Below are 16,871 nucleotides of genomic sequence, written 5' to 3' on the forward strand. Positions count from 1 at the left end.
AATTTTGATAACAGGTTTTACACAATATTAAAGTTTTATTTCGCTTAAGTCAATAAAAATATTTTATCGATACAGCTGGTTAATAAAAATGCTGATTTTTAGTTTACCAGTTACCAGCTGAAGTCCGTTTGAAGAGGTCTACCCTCTGGACGCTGGTACTCATGTGAGGCATGGTTATATGTTGCCTGAAGTTAAATCTAATAAAATATTAATTATCATTCATTTTTAACAACAACATGTACATTTTTTGGTAACTTTAATTTTTGTAAAGGGTTTTACCCTAATATTTTGGTGGCTCAGGTATGTTAACCTGCTTTTAACCTCATGATGGAATTATTATTCCGAAAACGTTTGTGTTTTTTTGATGTAGCCCTTCTAAGGGCTTTTTAAATATACCTACATACAAAGATTTAAACCTCTCTTTTTTTGACATCTGCATTTTTTTTTTTTCATCCACTCTAACCTTTAAAAGCTACTTTTATATTTTTATATTTTAGCTTAGTTTATTTCAGTTTTTCGTTTTATCTTTCCTCATTTTATTATTTGAGGATAACACGGTAGCTATTTTCTTATCCGTTGATAATCAATAACTGCTGAAACTAAAGAATTGTCTTAACATTTTGCAAAACTGGCTAGAAAAATAAGAAAATCGATACTCCCTGGACCGACACTTGAGCAGTTAAATCGATTCTAATTGTCTTATATCTTCTCGCAGATACATCTCCCGTTCTACATATTGTTAAATTCTTTGTTACATACTACCTGTTCTTGGCATAATTAGGCCATTAAGCTCCAGAAATCCTGTATGGTTTTTTTAGTTAACGCTGTTCAGTTTAGTTCAGCTTTTATGGAATTTAGGGTTTGATAGCTGATTTGATTAATCGACCAATTGGTGCCTTGAGTCTCCCGAATTGGTTTCAGACATGAGATTGGATCATCAGCTTTGTTTACCTAAAGATTATAGTCAGATCTGCTCCATACTACAGCTAGGTATTGTATGATAGAAAAAAAAATTAGAAATATAACAGAATAAAAATATTAAAAGTATAAGTTGGTCATTATACAAAAAATGCAGCTATGACTAGGGAAAAAAATATCCATAGACATGAGAAAACTGGCCTTAATTAGAGATATTAATAGGACCATCTTAGTTTTAACTTACAACACTAAGGTAATATAAAAACAAGGTAAAACTTTTACCAAGAAAGTTTTGATAGCAAAACTAGTAATAAATTTCTAATCGATGGAAGGAGAAAAAAAATATTATATTCAGAATACCTAAGAAATTGATAGAGAACCAGATCATAATTGATATTGAACCATATCATAATTACTTACTTGATTACTTCGTAGCATTACAACTCTGCATGACTTTAAGTCGACTTAACAACATGACTCCATTTCGTTCTATCTTGTGCAATCTTCATCCAATTCTCCACGCCCATAGCTTTGTCTTCTGCTATATTACCTGGCCACCATAGTCGAGGTTGTTCTTCCCAAACCAGTAATCTTCCTATACCAGTCTTACTATTCTTTTGTTAGCATGTGTTTTGAGGAGTCCTGCCAACTGGAGTCTCCTGGATTTTATTTTCTTTATTAATTTGGCGTCTGCATGTAGTTCTCTCAGCTCTTTATGAGTTCTTGTTTGATATTTTCCTTTTGTCTTAAGCGCTGGCTTAAATATCTTGCTTAGTTGTTGTCTTACCAAAACCAGTAGTAGCTCTTTCGTCGACGTTTGCTTATTATCCACGTCCCGCTACCGGAATCATTAAACGGAAACTAGGCGGAAACTATGATAAGAATAGGAAGATAGTCCCAAAATTATCCAGAGACGTCTCTTTTAGCAGATTGCTTGGTATACATAAAAAAGAATATTCTGTGATACAAAAAATGAGACGATTCATAAAAAAAATTAAGAAACAAATGATAGTAGATAGATATTTCCTTTGGAAACGTCTTCGTTTCGTGTTCTAATCAATCTTTAAATTGAAATCTCCAAGATAATATACATGTCCTGTTTGGGGAGATTATATGTTAGTTCCTGTAGTTTTTTAAAGAAGTTGACTTATATTTGCTCTTCTGTTTCGTCTGTCATTGTATCTGCGGCAATTAGGGAGTAATTAAGAAGCTGTCCTTCTAGTCTAATATAGCAACGCCTTTCATTAACGGATGATTTAAAGGTTACTGCTGACTCCACAAGACTTTATTTACTATGATCCAGTACCGAATTGGTACTCCTGTTTACTTCTACTGAAGAATACTAAATATTTACTAGTTATCATTACACCTGCTCCAGTCCATCTAATCTTTTGGAAGGTTCATGTTCATGAATGTTCATGATTCTCGATTAAGTTTTTTGACCACCTGTTAGGGCACCAGGCTGATATAGGATAAGTAAGTTCCAGGCTCTTACATCTATTGTCCTTTTTCTTGTGTAATAAAATTGATTTACACTTTTGATATAGATAAACTTTAAAATAATACCAAATACTTTATTATATTCCATAAATATTGCTTCTGAATAAAGAAAACTGTTTCTTTACCATTTAAATTCAATAAAGAGCTTAACGAAGAGATAATTTAAAAAGTATGCCGAACATTTTACAACAAAAAACAATCGAAGCTTTTGTTGCGGAAACCTTTTATTTATTTAAAATATTTATCTTCCATTCCGTTTCAGAGAAATGCTGGAAAGGCCAATACAGCGAGAGGATCCCAAATCCTTCAACACCGCCAAAAAGTTTTATCGAGCTTGCATGAACGAAACGGCCATAGCCCGCCAAGGATTAAAAAAGATAAAAGAAATTTTGGAAATGAGCGGCGGCTGGCCCACCCTGCAAGGCTATAATTGGGACTACAAGAAGTTCGATTGGATGGAGTCGGTACATAAACTTCGGCAGTTGGGAGTTAGCTCCGATGTCTTTTTTCGGGTTACGGTGGAGAAAGACGATCGGGGAGTCAATTCCAGATACGTTATAGGCGTGAGTACGTTTTTTGTAACAAATTTATTTAGTAGAAATTCTTGAATACTTCTGTTCTTCTTTTTGCTACTATTTCGTAAATTTCTTTAAAAGATATTCTTATTACTATAATCTGATCACAAATCAATGTTAAATTTAAATCAAAAACTACACAAGAAAGCACTGAAATTAGTATTTCTACCATCAAAGAAAAAACCCAGTACCTTCTGCTCGATTACTTATACAGTCAAAATAACAATAAAATTAGCCAAACACATAAAAATGAAAGTAATAATAGCAGCTTCTAGAACAACACCTTAGGCAACTTAGGCAAATATATTAAAAATAACAACAACTTAAATGTGGCGAATGCCCAAAAACATACATCGGTCAAACTGGCAGAACCCTTAACAAGCGTACCGCACGACATAAAAGGGCTTTTGATAATAAAAAAAACTGATTCTACGTACGTATTTTACCTTTTACACTATAATAATTCTTTTAATGAGGAATTTCAAATTTTTCACACCCAAAATATAGGCTTAATCTATCTATCTATCTTTATTAGAATCTATGGAAATTAGTGTATTAAAAAAACACATAATTCTGCCTCTCCAAAATATTTATAATTCCTTCTACAAATAATTATTTCTCTCCTATAACAAAATATGACCTTTTGTTGAATAAATTCTTTTTTGAGTTTTCATTGGTTAATAACAAGAATCTTAAATACATTTGTTGCATTTTTAGATCAATTGATTCTTTTACGGAACTATTTTTTCAGAACCTGTTAAATTTGTCCAGTCCAATAAAAGCAAAAAAATTATTTGTGGTGACTTGAATATTAGTTCCACTATAGCTTGTGCTACTCATTTATCCTTTGTCAATATATTCAAATCGTATGGTTTCACAATGCACTTTAAATCTCCTACAAGAATTACTAAAACAATATCTACCATAATTGATTATATTGTCTCAGATTTCTCACCCCTTGATGTACCCTATACAGTTATTAATGCAAGACTATTTGATCATAAAGCAGTATATACCAAGTTTAACACTCTTAACAACCAATCCTCGAAAACCCAACGTTTCATCATCATTATTTGGCTTTGGAATACAATGCTGTATTCACAGTTTGCGTAGATCACTGGCTACTGCGTTCTTCCATCTCTTTCTTGGACGACCAACTGACCTTCTGCCATCGGGCCTTTCCCAGAATGTGGCGTTCAGGAGTCTTTCGTCATTCGATCTTAGTACGTGGCCCGCCCATCTTATTCGGTTTGCTTTAATGTAGCGTACTATCTTTTCATCTACATATACCGTCAGGAGTTCATCATTGTGTCTTCTTCTCCATTCTCCTGTTGTCCCTTCTCTGCAAGGCCCATAGATCGTCCGCAGTATCTTTCTTTCCAGTACCAGTAATTTTGTCGTTTCCCGCTGGTTCAGAGTCCATGTCTCGCTTCCATACGTTATTGTGGGACGAATTATTGTCTTTTACACTCTTATTTTTGTTGGTATTGAAAGTATTTTTGATTTAAGGATGGTCATTAGTAAGTACTATGCCTGTTTCCTACAATGATCCTGGCTGACACGTCGTTTTCATATTTATTTTCAGATGTTATGATCGCTCTCAGGTACTTGAATTCTTTGACGACTTCAAAGTTGTATTCATTTATTGTTATGCACGGTTTGTCTAACCCTTGGTCTTGGGTTCTTCGTAACCACCATATACTTGGTCTTGTCCTTGTTGACCTTCAGACCAACTTCCTTGGCTCCGTTTTCGAATAGGGTGAAAACTTCTTTTGCATCTCTGGTGGATTGTGCAATTGTGCTTACGTCATCCGCAAACGTCAATAGTATTTTTGATCATTGGACGGCAAATTCGTTTGTCAGTTGTGGTTGAGATTTCCTTACCGCAGGTTCCAGTGCAAAAATAAATAGCAGGGGGACGAGAGGTAGGATCAATGTTTAGGTAGGAGTTTTTGTGATAATGCCAAGCTTTTGATTGTGTTAATCATGACATTTTGATGAAAAAACTAAATTTCTACGGAATTCTAGGTATTTTGAATTGGTTCCAATGTTACTTGAGGAATAGAAAACAACTGGTAAGAGCAAGATCTAGCAGAAAAGCTAGATCCACTTTAAATCGAATGGGGGCCTTCTTTAAGAGTGACAACCTCTCCCTTAATACAAAAGTCCAAATGCTGCAATGCTACGTCTTGTCTGTTCTTTTTTATGGTATTGAATCGTGGAATTTAAACGCAGATATGTGCAGAAAACTGGATGCATTTGAGATGTGGCTATATCGGAGAATACTTAAGGTCCCGTGGACTGACTGAGTCACAAATGAGGAGGTCCTCAGAACAATAAATAAGAACCGAGACGTACTGACCACCATCAAATCTCGAAAGTTACAATTCTTTGGACATATTATGCGAAAAGAATCCAGATATGCTCTCCTTCAAGTCATCCTGCAAGGAAAAATATTCCAGGAAGAAGAAGAAGATAATCTTGGTTAAAGAACTTCAGAAAATAATTCAATATAACATCTGTGCAGCTTTTCCGCGCTGCTGCAGATAAGATGAAGATTGCCATGATGATCGCCAATATTCGTAACGGATAGGCACATAATTAAGGAGAAGTAATAGCAAATGATACTGACTCTAGTCACAAAAGTATGTAAAGTAACACAAAGTTCAGTATTGGGTCCTTCAGTACTTTTCCTTATTTTTAAAAAAACATTACTAACTTAAAAATCGATGGAAACATTTTTCCTTTTGCTGATGATACCAGTATTACTTGGAGGAACTCTAATATTTCAACTCTTCATGCAATTATAACTTCCGATCTACTTAAAATAAAAACCTGGTTCAACTCTAATTTACTCTCTTTTAACATGGATAAGCATTATCTTATAGAGCTCTTTAACTCTTGCTTCTTAATAAGAGCCAGATGAGTATCGTTGATTCTGTAAAATTTATTGGTATTTTTATAGAAGCCAACCTAAAATGGCCCCTTCATATCGATATGTTAAGTAAGAAACTAGCCTCAGTCTGCTATGCAATAAGATCTGTTTCGAATTAAATCATTTTAGCATGTTCCAAAATAACATATTTTTCTTTGTTGGAGTCTCATCAGATACTCAATTAAGTAAGTCTCGGTAAATAAGACTCAGTAACATAAGATATTATTATCAATTTTGTGAAAGTTTTGAAAACAAAAGTTTTCAGTGTTCTATAAAATAAATTTTCATCACGTAACGGTCGAATTCATCGCTTAAACAAATTTCTAATAAGAATTAAGTTAGATCGAAACATATAATAAGAGCCTTAATAAGAACTTTCATATATTATTCTTATTCAGTACTTAACTGTTGTGTTAGAAAATACAAAGTTAGCTTTAACGAATATAGCAATTTTAATGAACGAACCCTTTCCGGTCTGATCCGTCACTGTACAGAATCAAATTCGGGGCAAATTACCGAGAAATCGTCGATTGTTGTTGAATTTAACGGAACAAATGTCGAGATTAGTTTAGGTTAGAATATAAATGGTTCATTTCGGAATTTTCCTTTACATGTTGGGAGTTTTGTTGTAAAAGAAGTTTACGGCTAAATAAAAGCCACGGCGGTAGTAAAACTTCCACCAAATAACTTTTAAATAGATACACCGACGGTGAAAGGGGTACATGAAGCTTAAATCAACTTTTGAGTTAGATCCGACGACAGAGTTTGTCTATCTGCTGATTTAGAGCAAACTGTAAAGTCATTTAAAGAAACTATAGGGATATTTGTAACAAAGGGAGATTATGGTAATTTGTATGCTGTAGATGATGGAAAAGGAAGAAAATAAAATGATGGATGCGGAAAATACATACAATGTTAGCTACATTGTGCTGACTTAACAATAAATTCAGTAAAGGAACTTTGATAGTATTAGTTGTGTAACAGAAATATCTGAACTTATCAATGCAGGGGTACAACAATAAAGTATGTCAGGGCTCTGGTTTCAGTTGTAACGTAATATTTTTTGCCTACCACAAAGGGTATAATTATAAGGGGTTGAAAATTGGGACAGAAGTTACTGGGGCAGAGATAAGGCAAGCAAAATAAATCGAGACTTATGCAAACAGTACTCAGGGCTTATTTGGAGAGGCAAGGGATCGGATTGGGACAACTACAAAAAAATGAAACAAGTAGGTACTTACATAAATCTCCTGAACAAATAGGCAAACAAAAACAACAAGAAAGATCTCTAGCTATTTGAAAAGGACGCCACTTTAAAGGATCCTAGTTTTGCTGAAAAAAGGAAAAAGGCTCTTCTTTTCTAAAATAAGAAACACAAAAAAGGGTTAGGAGACTTTTTTAAAATAAATAAGCAAAAATGATTTAGAGAAATAAATTAAGCATTTTTTGTTGTCTCACTAAAACAGTTACAAAACATAGATGATACAAAAAAATACTATATTAATAGTTTTAAAGGTTTATACCAAAACAATAAAGAAAAAAAAACACTTACATGTCCTATCTGTTTTACAAACTCTTGTTTACAAGTGGAAGATGCTACAAAACTTTCAAAAATTGATATTAGGCTATCAGTTATAACGTAGCTATAAACTATGGCAGAAATAAGTTATTAAAATTAAAAAATTATCTTTTTAAATGAAAACATTCATAAAGGTTAACCGTTTCTAAAAACAAAACAAGCTAATGTCAAAAATAATAAAACTAGTCGCTAGCTGTCATATGTCAACATTTAATTTTATGACAGAGAACAATTAAAATGACAGCATAGCCACACCTTAAGATTTACAATATTAATTAAAAAAACATTTTTTTATTATTTAAATTATGAAAGCAATCATTATTTTAATCTTTACTTTTCATTCGAAAGTTTAAAACAAAAAAGTTAGGAACCTTGGTCTCACAAAAAAAATGCACTAAAACTTCTGGGGTTAAAACTGGAATTATACTTAAATTTCTGCTACGCACGAACAAAAAGGACTGTTTTAGATGGTCTGGAAAGACGACCAGAGACAAATAAAGGTGAGGTTGAAACAAAATCAGCAGCACATTGGACACACCCTATAAGCGGCTTTAAACAAAACTGGAACCATTTTCAAAACTCTGGTACACGACATAAATTTCTTAGATACTTAACAAAAGATATAGTGATTACTCTTTCAAATGTGACATATTAACAGAGAATAAAATTCCACTATTTTCAACAAATTCGCCGGTTTTGACCGGCTTAACTGGAACACGCCCGCTCACCGCCGCCTTAGTTTTAAAGCTCTTAACTTGAAACTGTAACCACTACACGTAGCGTAACACGTACTGCACAATTAACTGCAAAGCTACTAATCTTCCATAACATAAGACGAAAAACAAAGAAACATTTCAAATTTGACGAACAATTTGGACAAACGCTAGAAGCAACTGTCAACGCTGACAACTCCTCAGCGAGAGTGAGCAATTATCTTTTAAATTAATTCGCTTAACTTGGTATAAACGAAACACTAAACGGGAATATTTATTTAAAACGCAGTATCGAGCGGTTTAACGATCAAAAAATGCCGAGAAAATACACATCTGTGAAATAATAAACAAACTCTAAAATGGTTTATTTTTGACTTCGGTGACACTGAAGATGAACTGAAATAATTCGGTGTTTTAATAAGTACGAATAGGAACTGAAATACACTAAAAATATTCATTTATGTTTTAAATATATACGAGGGAATTTCAATATACATTTAAAGGAATTTGCAAATGCTACACAGTAATCATAGGATACTAGTGAGTTTGTACGTAGCCTCAATATTTTATTAATTATTTTATGTTATAAAAACTGTTTCATTGATCATATTGTTGGTGCCAAATAGAATGATGCAAATCGACTACGTAAACAAATATTAAATAACAAACCAATACGAAAAAGTACAGGAAAACTTGTACGTTAAAAATGAATTTACTCCTGATAGAATCTATACCGTAGACGAGAGGGTAATTAGTGTGGTGCAGTCCAAAATACCCAAAGTTGTAGGCATTAAAGGTAAAAGACAGGTTACTGTAATGACATCAGGAGAACGTAATGCCCTTATAACTATTGTTGCTTGTATGAACGCTACTGGCTCATTCGTCCCTCCACTAGTAATTTTTCCGAGAAAAAATATGAGTGAACAATTAAAAAAAGATGCTTCATCAGGAACAATTTTTGCAGTGCATTCTTCACTTTGAATTCAAATCAACTCCTACACTTAATGGTTTAAGCACTATCGACTTTGTTCATCCTACAAAGGAGAAAGCTTTACTGTTACTGTAAGATGGCCATTATAGCCACACTCAAAATATCGAAGTGATCGGTTTGGCAAAAACATACCATATTACCATTGTGTCCATACCACATCACTCCTCACACGGCCATTTATAGCTTATGATGTAATGAAGCTTTTTGCCAAATCATGCATTAAATGTCAAACAGCTAAAATTGCAATCAATGGGTTTAAAGGCACAGGTATACATCCACTGAAAAAGGAGCTGTTTTCTGATTCCGAATATATTAAAGAAGCAAACAAAATGCGAGATTCATCTTTCTACGAATCCATGTCAAAGCAAAAAACGGCAAGTAATGAAATCTTTAGGAATCTATGAACAATGTGTTATGACGATGGATGTGGTAACATCTACATTTGACAATCCTCATAGTCCAAAATCGTCTATGATAAGTCCGTTCGAGATCACTGCTATTCCAAAAATCCAAAAAAGTACCACTAATAGGGACGGAAGCTAACGAAGCTTAAGTAGCCATGAAAACTAAACAGCAAGAACCTACTGAAGGTGTCAAAATAGAAAAGATAGATAGAAAAGGTTTTTCGACAGCAGGACCTTCTAAGAAAGGGAAAGAGATAGTAAAAAGATGTCTAAATTTTGAGAAAAATATAAAAGAAAGTTAGTGTCTCTTCTGGAATATCTGAATTGGACATTTTTCCGGAAATGTCATCAACTAAAGAGGATATTCGGAATTTGTGACAGAAAATATTCGGAAAATTGTAAATGAGAACTTTAAGTCTTGTGCTCCGAACTCACCAAACGCTGGATTTTGGAAAATGCATATTCTTTATAACAATTGTTAATTATTATTAATAAAAATTTAATATTAATGATTCAAAACATAATAAAGTAAATGGTATGTACTTTTATAATATTTTTTTTGCTATTTTTCACACACATGAACTGAAAAACAAAATGGGGGTCCGGTTTTAGGCATTTTCCTCTAGTAATAAAAAAAATGTAAGAAACTTTCGACGATTTTCAGTGTAGTCAGTTTTTTCTGCATATAAAATTTCAAACATCAACATCGAAAGCTTTCCCAAGTAGATATTTTATATTAAGCGACAGACGAAATAAAATTATTTATTTCTAAACACACGCTATCGATACTCTATCCGATTACGATGAAGCAAAGAAGTTTTTGCAGCAGCGAATATCTCACAGAGATGGAAATGAGATTCATAGACGTATATACCGAATTACATGAACCTACAAAACAAATATTTAAAATACGGTTGAAGCTGCTTCCGTATACATACACTCGTCATATATACGGTTTGGAAACTTTAAGGATGGCTCAAAAAATATTTTTTGGGGTCTCTAAAAAGAAATGTTTATGAAAGGTCTTAAAAATATTTCGCTCAAAGCATTGAACGTTCTGAAATTGTTCTTGTTACATATATTTCATTAGATTTTATACCTAATATAAAAATAATGATTAATTATAAGTTATTTAGTAGCTGATTTACTAAAATAGTCGATCGAGTCTTGTAAACTAATAATTCAAATAAAAATGTGTTTCTGGGTATTAAAATTGAAAAGAATGGTGATTTTTTATTAATTTCACAGAATAATTTAATTGGAAAAGTTTTAAACCAATTTAATATAAAATATTGTAAACCTGCCTATCTGCCTATTCAACCAAAATTCAATTTAATTAAAAATGAGAATGATCTTAGGGAAATGTGCCTTACAAACAACTTATTGGATCACTTATGTACATTATGTTAGGAACAAGACTAGATTTATGTTTTACAGTAATTTCTGATAGTCAATTTCAAAACTGGTTGGTATCAACCATTGGAATCATTAAAAAATGTTTTGAAGTATTTAAAGAAAACTGAAAATTTTATTTTCAACATATCTAAAATCTAATAATACTGTCATAAATATTAATGCTTTTGCAGACATTGATTTTACTCACAATATTAATGATCAGTAAACTGTAAGTGGAATTGTTGTAAATTTTAATGGTAATATTATTTTTTGAAAATCAAAGAAACAGTCTGAGGTAGAATATGTTGCTTTGTCAAACTGTATAACTGAGTGTCTCTTCCTTAAACACTTATTAGAGGATGTGATTTGTAAAATTGTTGATCCAATAATGGACCGAGTAAAACAGTTTACCTATCTTGGAACAATAGTAAACGAACAATGTGATCACTCACAATAAGTAAAATGTAGAATAGAGAAGCCTAGGAGTGCATTCAACATGACCAAACTCTTTAAAAGCCTCAACTTTAATTTGGAGATAAAAGTAAGACTCCTACGATGTTATATCTTCTCGATATTATACTACGGAGTTGAATCCTGGACACTCACTGAAGCTATGGAGAAAAAACTTAAAGCCTTCGAGATGTGGCCATACAGAAGAATCCTAAGGATATCATGGACGGACAAGATAACCAATGAAACTGTACTGCGAAGAATGGAGAATACTAAATACAGAATAGAGCACTAAATACAGATTACTGAAAATAATCCTTCAAGGCAAAGTATTCGGAAAGCGAGAAATTGGGAAAAGAACAATATTATGGTTAAAAAACTCGAGGAAATGGTTCTCCACAACAACTAATCTATTTAAAGCATCAGTTAATATAATAATTATAGCCAGAATGATCGCCAATATTCATAACGAATAGGTACCAACAGAAGAAGAAGTCATGCATAAAGATTGCTTGCACTTTAGAACAAAAACGATCCAAACATATAGATGTTCGTCATCATATTATTAGAGATTGTATTTTTGAGAATAAAATTAAACTGGTACATGTATCTAGCGAACATCAGTGTGCTGATACGATGACAAAAGCATTATCTTGTGTTAAGTTCAAAAATTTTAGAGACCGTATAGTATCTGTAGTATTACTACTGATACTGATTGATACTATCTGATACTATTGTTTAATAATTAGTTTTAAGTTATTTGGCGGAATTGAGGGGAGGTGTTAAAATACCACAATTCCTGTTTGATTTTAAAAGTGACATATGTCATGTCAGATTGTAACTCTAGAATAAGTCAGTAGAGTTCACTTGATGTTGTTCGTTATTGTATTGTAATGGCCCTTGGCTATTAAAATTCCCATTATTAAAAGTATTTAATAAATAGTAAAATATTGTTTGTTTTACTGATTTGAATCCAGTAATCACTTCAAGAAATAGGTGTTGTGTAAAAGACTTTGACAGAATGTAGGATTTATTACCGTCACAACAATATTATCTAATCTAATAAATTTCTATAATGGCAAGTCACACGAAAATGTTTGTCTAGGACAATAACTCCTAGGGTCACCTAGAAAAGGAGTCTGAACTACCAACTGACATTTCAACCCACTGAGTCAATCATATTTTGTTCTTGAAACGATATGTTTAAATAATAACACTAATAACATTAATAACATATTCATATAATTAATATATGCGATTAATTTTTTCGCAAAATTGACAAAAATATTGGTTTGTGCAAAAATTCCTTGTGCAGACTGTCAGCGATCTTATATAGGCCAAACAAATCGTAGAATCCAAGATAAGATTTATGATCATTCTATTTTTGTTCGAAATTTCGATTTAATTTCAGCTCTGGATCAACCATCTTCTTACAGGTCACAAAAATGATTTTGAAAACTCCAGATCTATAGCTCCCATCCACTTCTATAAACCAAGAATTGTACGAGAAGCCATAAAAATTGAAAAAAGGCTAAATTGTCTCAATAAAAGCGATGAAAGCATTCGATTACCTTCAACATGGAGACCTCGCATAAAGAAAATATCGTTCGCTCGACTCTTCGATCAAAATACATATGACAGAAACATTCGCACCAAACCCTCGCGCCAATCCTAGCGTCAATCCCCACGCCAACCTCCACGCCAACCACCACCCAAACCACGTTACCATCGTTGATATAAATAAACCATCCGCTATTCCCAGTAACAGTAATGCATTGATTAGTGATCAGTGTAGTAGTGTCTGGGGATTATGGAGACTGAGACCCTGGAAGTACTAAAAAATATCCGAATGCGTCATCTACTGAACTGTTCAGATGTTCGTTGCACTAGAATAAACATATTGTTTGCTAAAAGTTCCAACGGGGGTCAATAATTACTTTGTCTTTACATTAGTTTACATTTTTGCTTTAAAATTAAATTTTTGCCAACAAGTGTGCACAGTTAAAATGCTATATAATTATAATATAAAATAAAATTTGCATACATAAAAAAATAACAAAATATTATCAACACCTATGTATATTGAAGGTTATAAATAATTTTTGCGGTCTCACAAATTCAAACGATCTGTATTGTAGTTTGATATGTCCCCATTCTTGGTAATTTTATTATTAATAATAATTTTATGGTACTCTCGATACTCGTAAATTGACAGTTTTACACTGGCATTAAACTTTAACACTTAAATGGAGCTATTGCATATTTAACTGCTCAATGTCCGTTCATATCTTAACATGCACTAGGAAATATTAACGATGTGGAAAATACAGGTTAAAAAATTTAACTGTTTTATTACTAATAAAACATTTAAACTCAAATTTTATTTTAAATATTTTAATTACGTTTACCGTTTCTACTCTAGAACTTCCATTTCTATAATTTTTTTTTTATTTATTTACGCTGTAACCACAAGGGTTATTAGCGACCTAAATATATAATACAGGTAAAGTTAGAAAAAATTACAATAATTGATACAGTCCTGATTCTTTAAGATAACTTATTGTGTTTTTAATGTTCATGTTTTTTTCTAGGGCTTCCTTTATATTATTTGGTATAGTGTTCTTCTTTCTTGCTGCTTCATATGTTTTGCACTGAGTTAGTATATGCTTCACGGAGAGTGTTACTTGACAATTTTCACACAGTGGCGGCACAGTTCGCGTAAAGAGGTGTTTATGTGTAAAGTTACTGTGTCCTAGTCGCAAACGTGTTATTCTCACTTGGTCCTGTCTATTCGCTGTTGGTTGGAGCCACGGTTTCACTAATTGTTTGATTTCCTTGAGTTTATTTTGTGATGCACTCCACTTATTTTGCCACGCACTTAACACTTTATGTTTTATTTCTGACTTAAAGTTATCTGAAGAAACCTCATTAATAAGAATGGAGTCCTGGCTGAAGGATGCTAAGCATGCTAGTTCATCTGCTTCTTCATTTCCTTGTATACCTGAATGTGATGGAACAAACATGAAGTCAACAGTGATCTTATTATTATTTAGAATCTCTATTTCTGATTTGATATGTGAGGCAATTGGATTATTGGTATATAAACGTTTGATAGTGTGAAGTGAGCTTAGTGAATCGGTTATTATGAGAAAAGGGGACTGTTTCGACTCTTTTATGTGGATAAGTGCTTGTAATATTGCAAACAACTCCGCAGTATATGACGAAGTAATGGGCTTGAATTTAAATTTTAAGGATGTATTGGGTGTAAGGATTGCTGCACCAACACCGTCTGAAGATTTGGATGCGTCAGTGTATATCTTATAGTTATTTTTATAAGTTTCCATTTCTGTTAAGAATGATTGTTTGATCAGGTCTGTTATAGTCTCACGTTTTTTATATATACTAAGGTTAGTATTAATCTTGGGAATTGGTATTAACCAAGGTGGAGAAGTTGGGAAATTTGTTGGGAGAATTTCAGGAAATTTAAGATGTAGGTCATGAAGGTTTCTTCTAACTCTTTCGTAAAATGGTGGATCTAGTCTTGTTGTAGAGAAAGTGTCTTGAAATCGATCTGTGAACGTATTGGTATAAGTTGGGTGTTTATTACTAGCTATTTTAGAAGCATATGAGAGAGAAAGGTATTTGCATCGTAAACTTAGTGGTGGTTCTCCTGTTAAGCATTGTAAACTTTCAACTGGTGTCGTTCGAAATGCACCTGTAGCTATTCGTAGAGCTGTGTTTTGAACAGTTTCTAATGTTTTCAATACTGATATTTTACTTGATGAATAAAATATCGCACCATAGTCGAGTTTGGATCTAATTAAAGATTTATATACATGTAATAGTGTATTTTGATCTGCTCCCCAGTTTTTTCTGGACATAGTTTTCATAAAATTTAGTCCTGCTTGGCATGATTTTTTAAGTTTTTCTTTATGGTTTTTCCAGGTGAGCTTTTGGTCGAAAACCATACCTAAAAATCTGATATTATTTGTGAAACTAAGGGTTTGATTATATAGCTTTAGATGTGGAGTTAGAGTGTTATTTTTTCGTGTAAATAAAATACATTTAGTTTATGTTGGTGAAAATTGTAATCCGATAGTCCTAGACCATGATTCTAACTGATTAATTGTTTGTTGTAAATGTTTTTGAATATATGTAGAGTTTTTTCCTTTGGCGAATAAAACTAAGTCATCAGCGTATAACCTTCCTTTAACAATCGGTGAGCATTGTTGAAGTATGTCGTTTATGGCTATTAGAAAAAGGGTTGAGCTTATAACTGATCCTTGTGGTACTCCGTTCTTTTGAACTTTTTTATCTGAGTTAACGTGGTTACTCCAGATAAAATTATAAAGGTCTAGTTATAAATGTTTTCCATTGTCTGGTAGATGTAGTAGAAATGCTAAGGGGAAACTGTCTGGTCCTGGGCTTGAATCTTTGGAAGAGTTTAAGGCTTCAGTAAGTTCTATGAGGGAAAAAGGAACGTTAAGGTTGTGAATCTTATGTCCGTCTAATTCCAATACGTTTTTTTCCACGTTGATTTTATGTATTTTAAAATTATCAGTGTAATTTTCGTCACTGGAATTTAATTCGTATTGGTCTGCTAACATATATACGATTTCTTTTCTATCACTAATTATTTTGTTATTTTTTGCTAGAAAAGGAATCTTATATGGTTGGCTTTTGCCAGAGATTTTCCTTAAGTTTCTCCAAACTGTACTTGTGCTTGAAGAGGTATTTAGAGATGAGATGAATTTTCTCCAGGACTCTTTTCTATTCTTTTTTAGAATGTATCTTGCCTCAGCTCTTCGTTTTTTGTAATCCGTTAAGTTTTCGTCTGTTTTATGATGCTTTAGTTTATTGAAAGATTTCTTATACGCTCTTGTAGCTTGGCTGCATTCAGATGTCCACCACGGAAGAGGTTTATGTTTCTTTAAAATTTTTGTTTTTCTTACATACGTCTCTGCGGCTGCTGTGATGGTTTGTAAAAATGTACTTAAAAACTTGTCAATGTCATTTGATGATGTAAAGTTGGTTTGGTTAATATCCTGTTCGATCTGTTTGTACAATTAGTCCAATCAGCATTTTTAATATTCCATTTTGAGATAGGCGATTCGATATTTGTGGTTTTTTGATGCGTTAAGGAAATTATAATGGGGTAGTGGTCACTACCATATAAGTAGGGTAGAACGTCCCATGTTAACGTAGTGGACAGAACAGGGTCACACAGAGAAATATCAATTGCCGATGATGTCTATAAATTTTATTTTTTTAAAATTTAGTTCTATTTTGCTTTTTTTCTATTTCTTCAACTCTGTTTAATATACTGAAAGTTCATTTATTGATCTTGGTGATAATATATACTTAATCTAGAATAAACGCTTCCTTTCGTTTTTATTTTGCTTTCCCTTATT

General features: G+C 32.7%; 1 protein-coding gene across 5 annotated transcripts in view; it reads left to right on the forward strand.

The window, feature by feature from the left end:
- The window catches only part of LOC140444205 (neprilysin-2-like), a 61,818-nt gene that overhangs the window by 19,972 nt on the left and 24,975 nt on the right, over positions 1-16,871 (forward strand). For all 5 annotated transcript variants that reach the window (XM_072535938.1, XM_072535937.1, XM_072535939.1 and 2 more), the window contains one exon: positions 2,681-2,981. In XM_072535938.1, the coding sequence (XP_072392039.1) occupies positions 2,681-2,981 (301 nt within the window). The remainder of the gene's footprint in view (positions 1-2,680; positions 2,982-16,871) is intronic.

The sequence above is a fragment of the Diabrotica undecimpunctata genome, chromosome 6 (assembly GCF_040954645.1).
Source record: "Diabrotica undecimpunctata isolate CICGRU chromosome 6, icDiaUnde3, whole genome shotgun sequence".
In the NCBI taxonomy this organism is placed as follows: domain Eukaryota; kingdom Metazoa; phylum Arthropoda; class Insecta; order Coleoptera; family Chrysomelidae; genus Diabrotica; species Diabrotica undecimpunctata.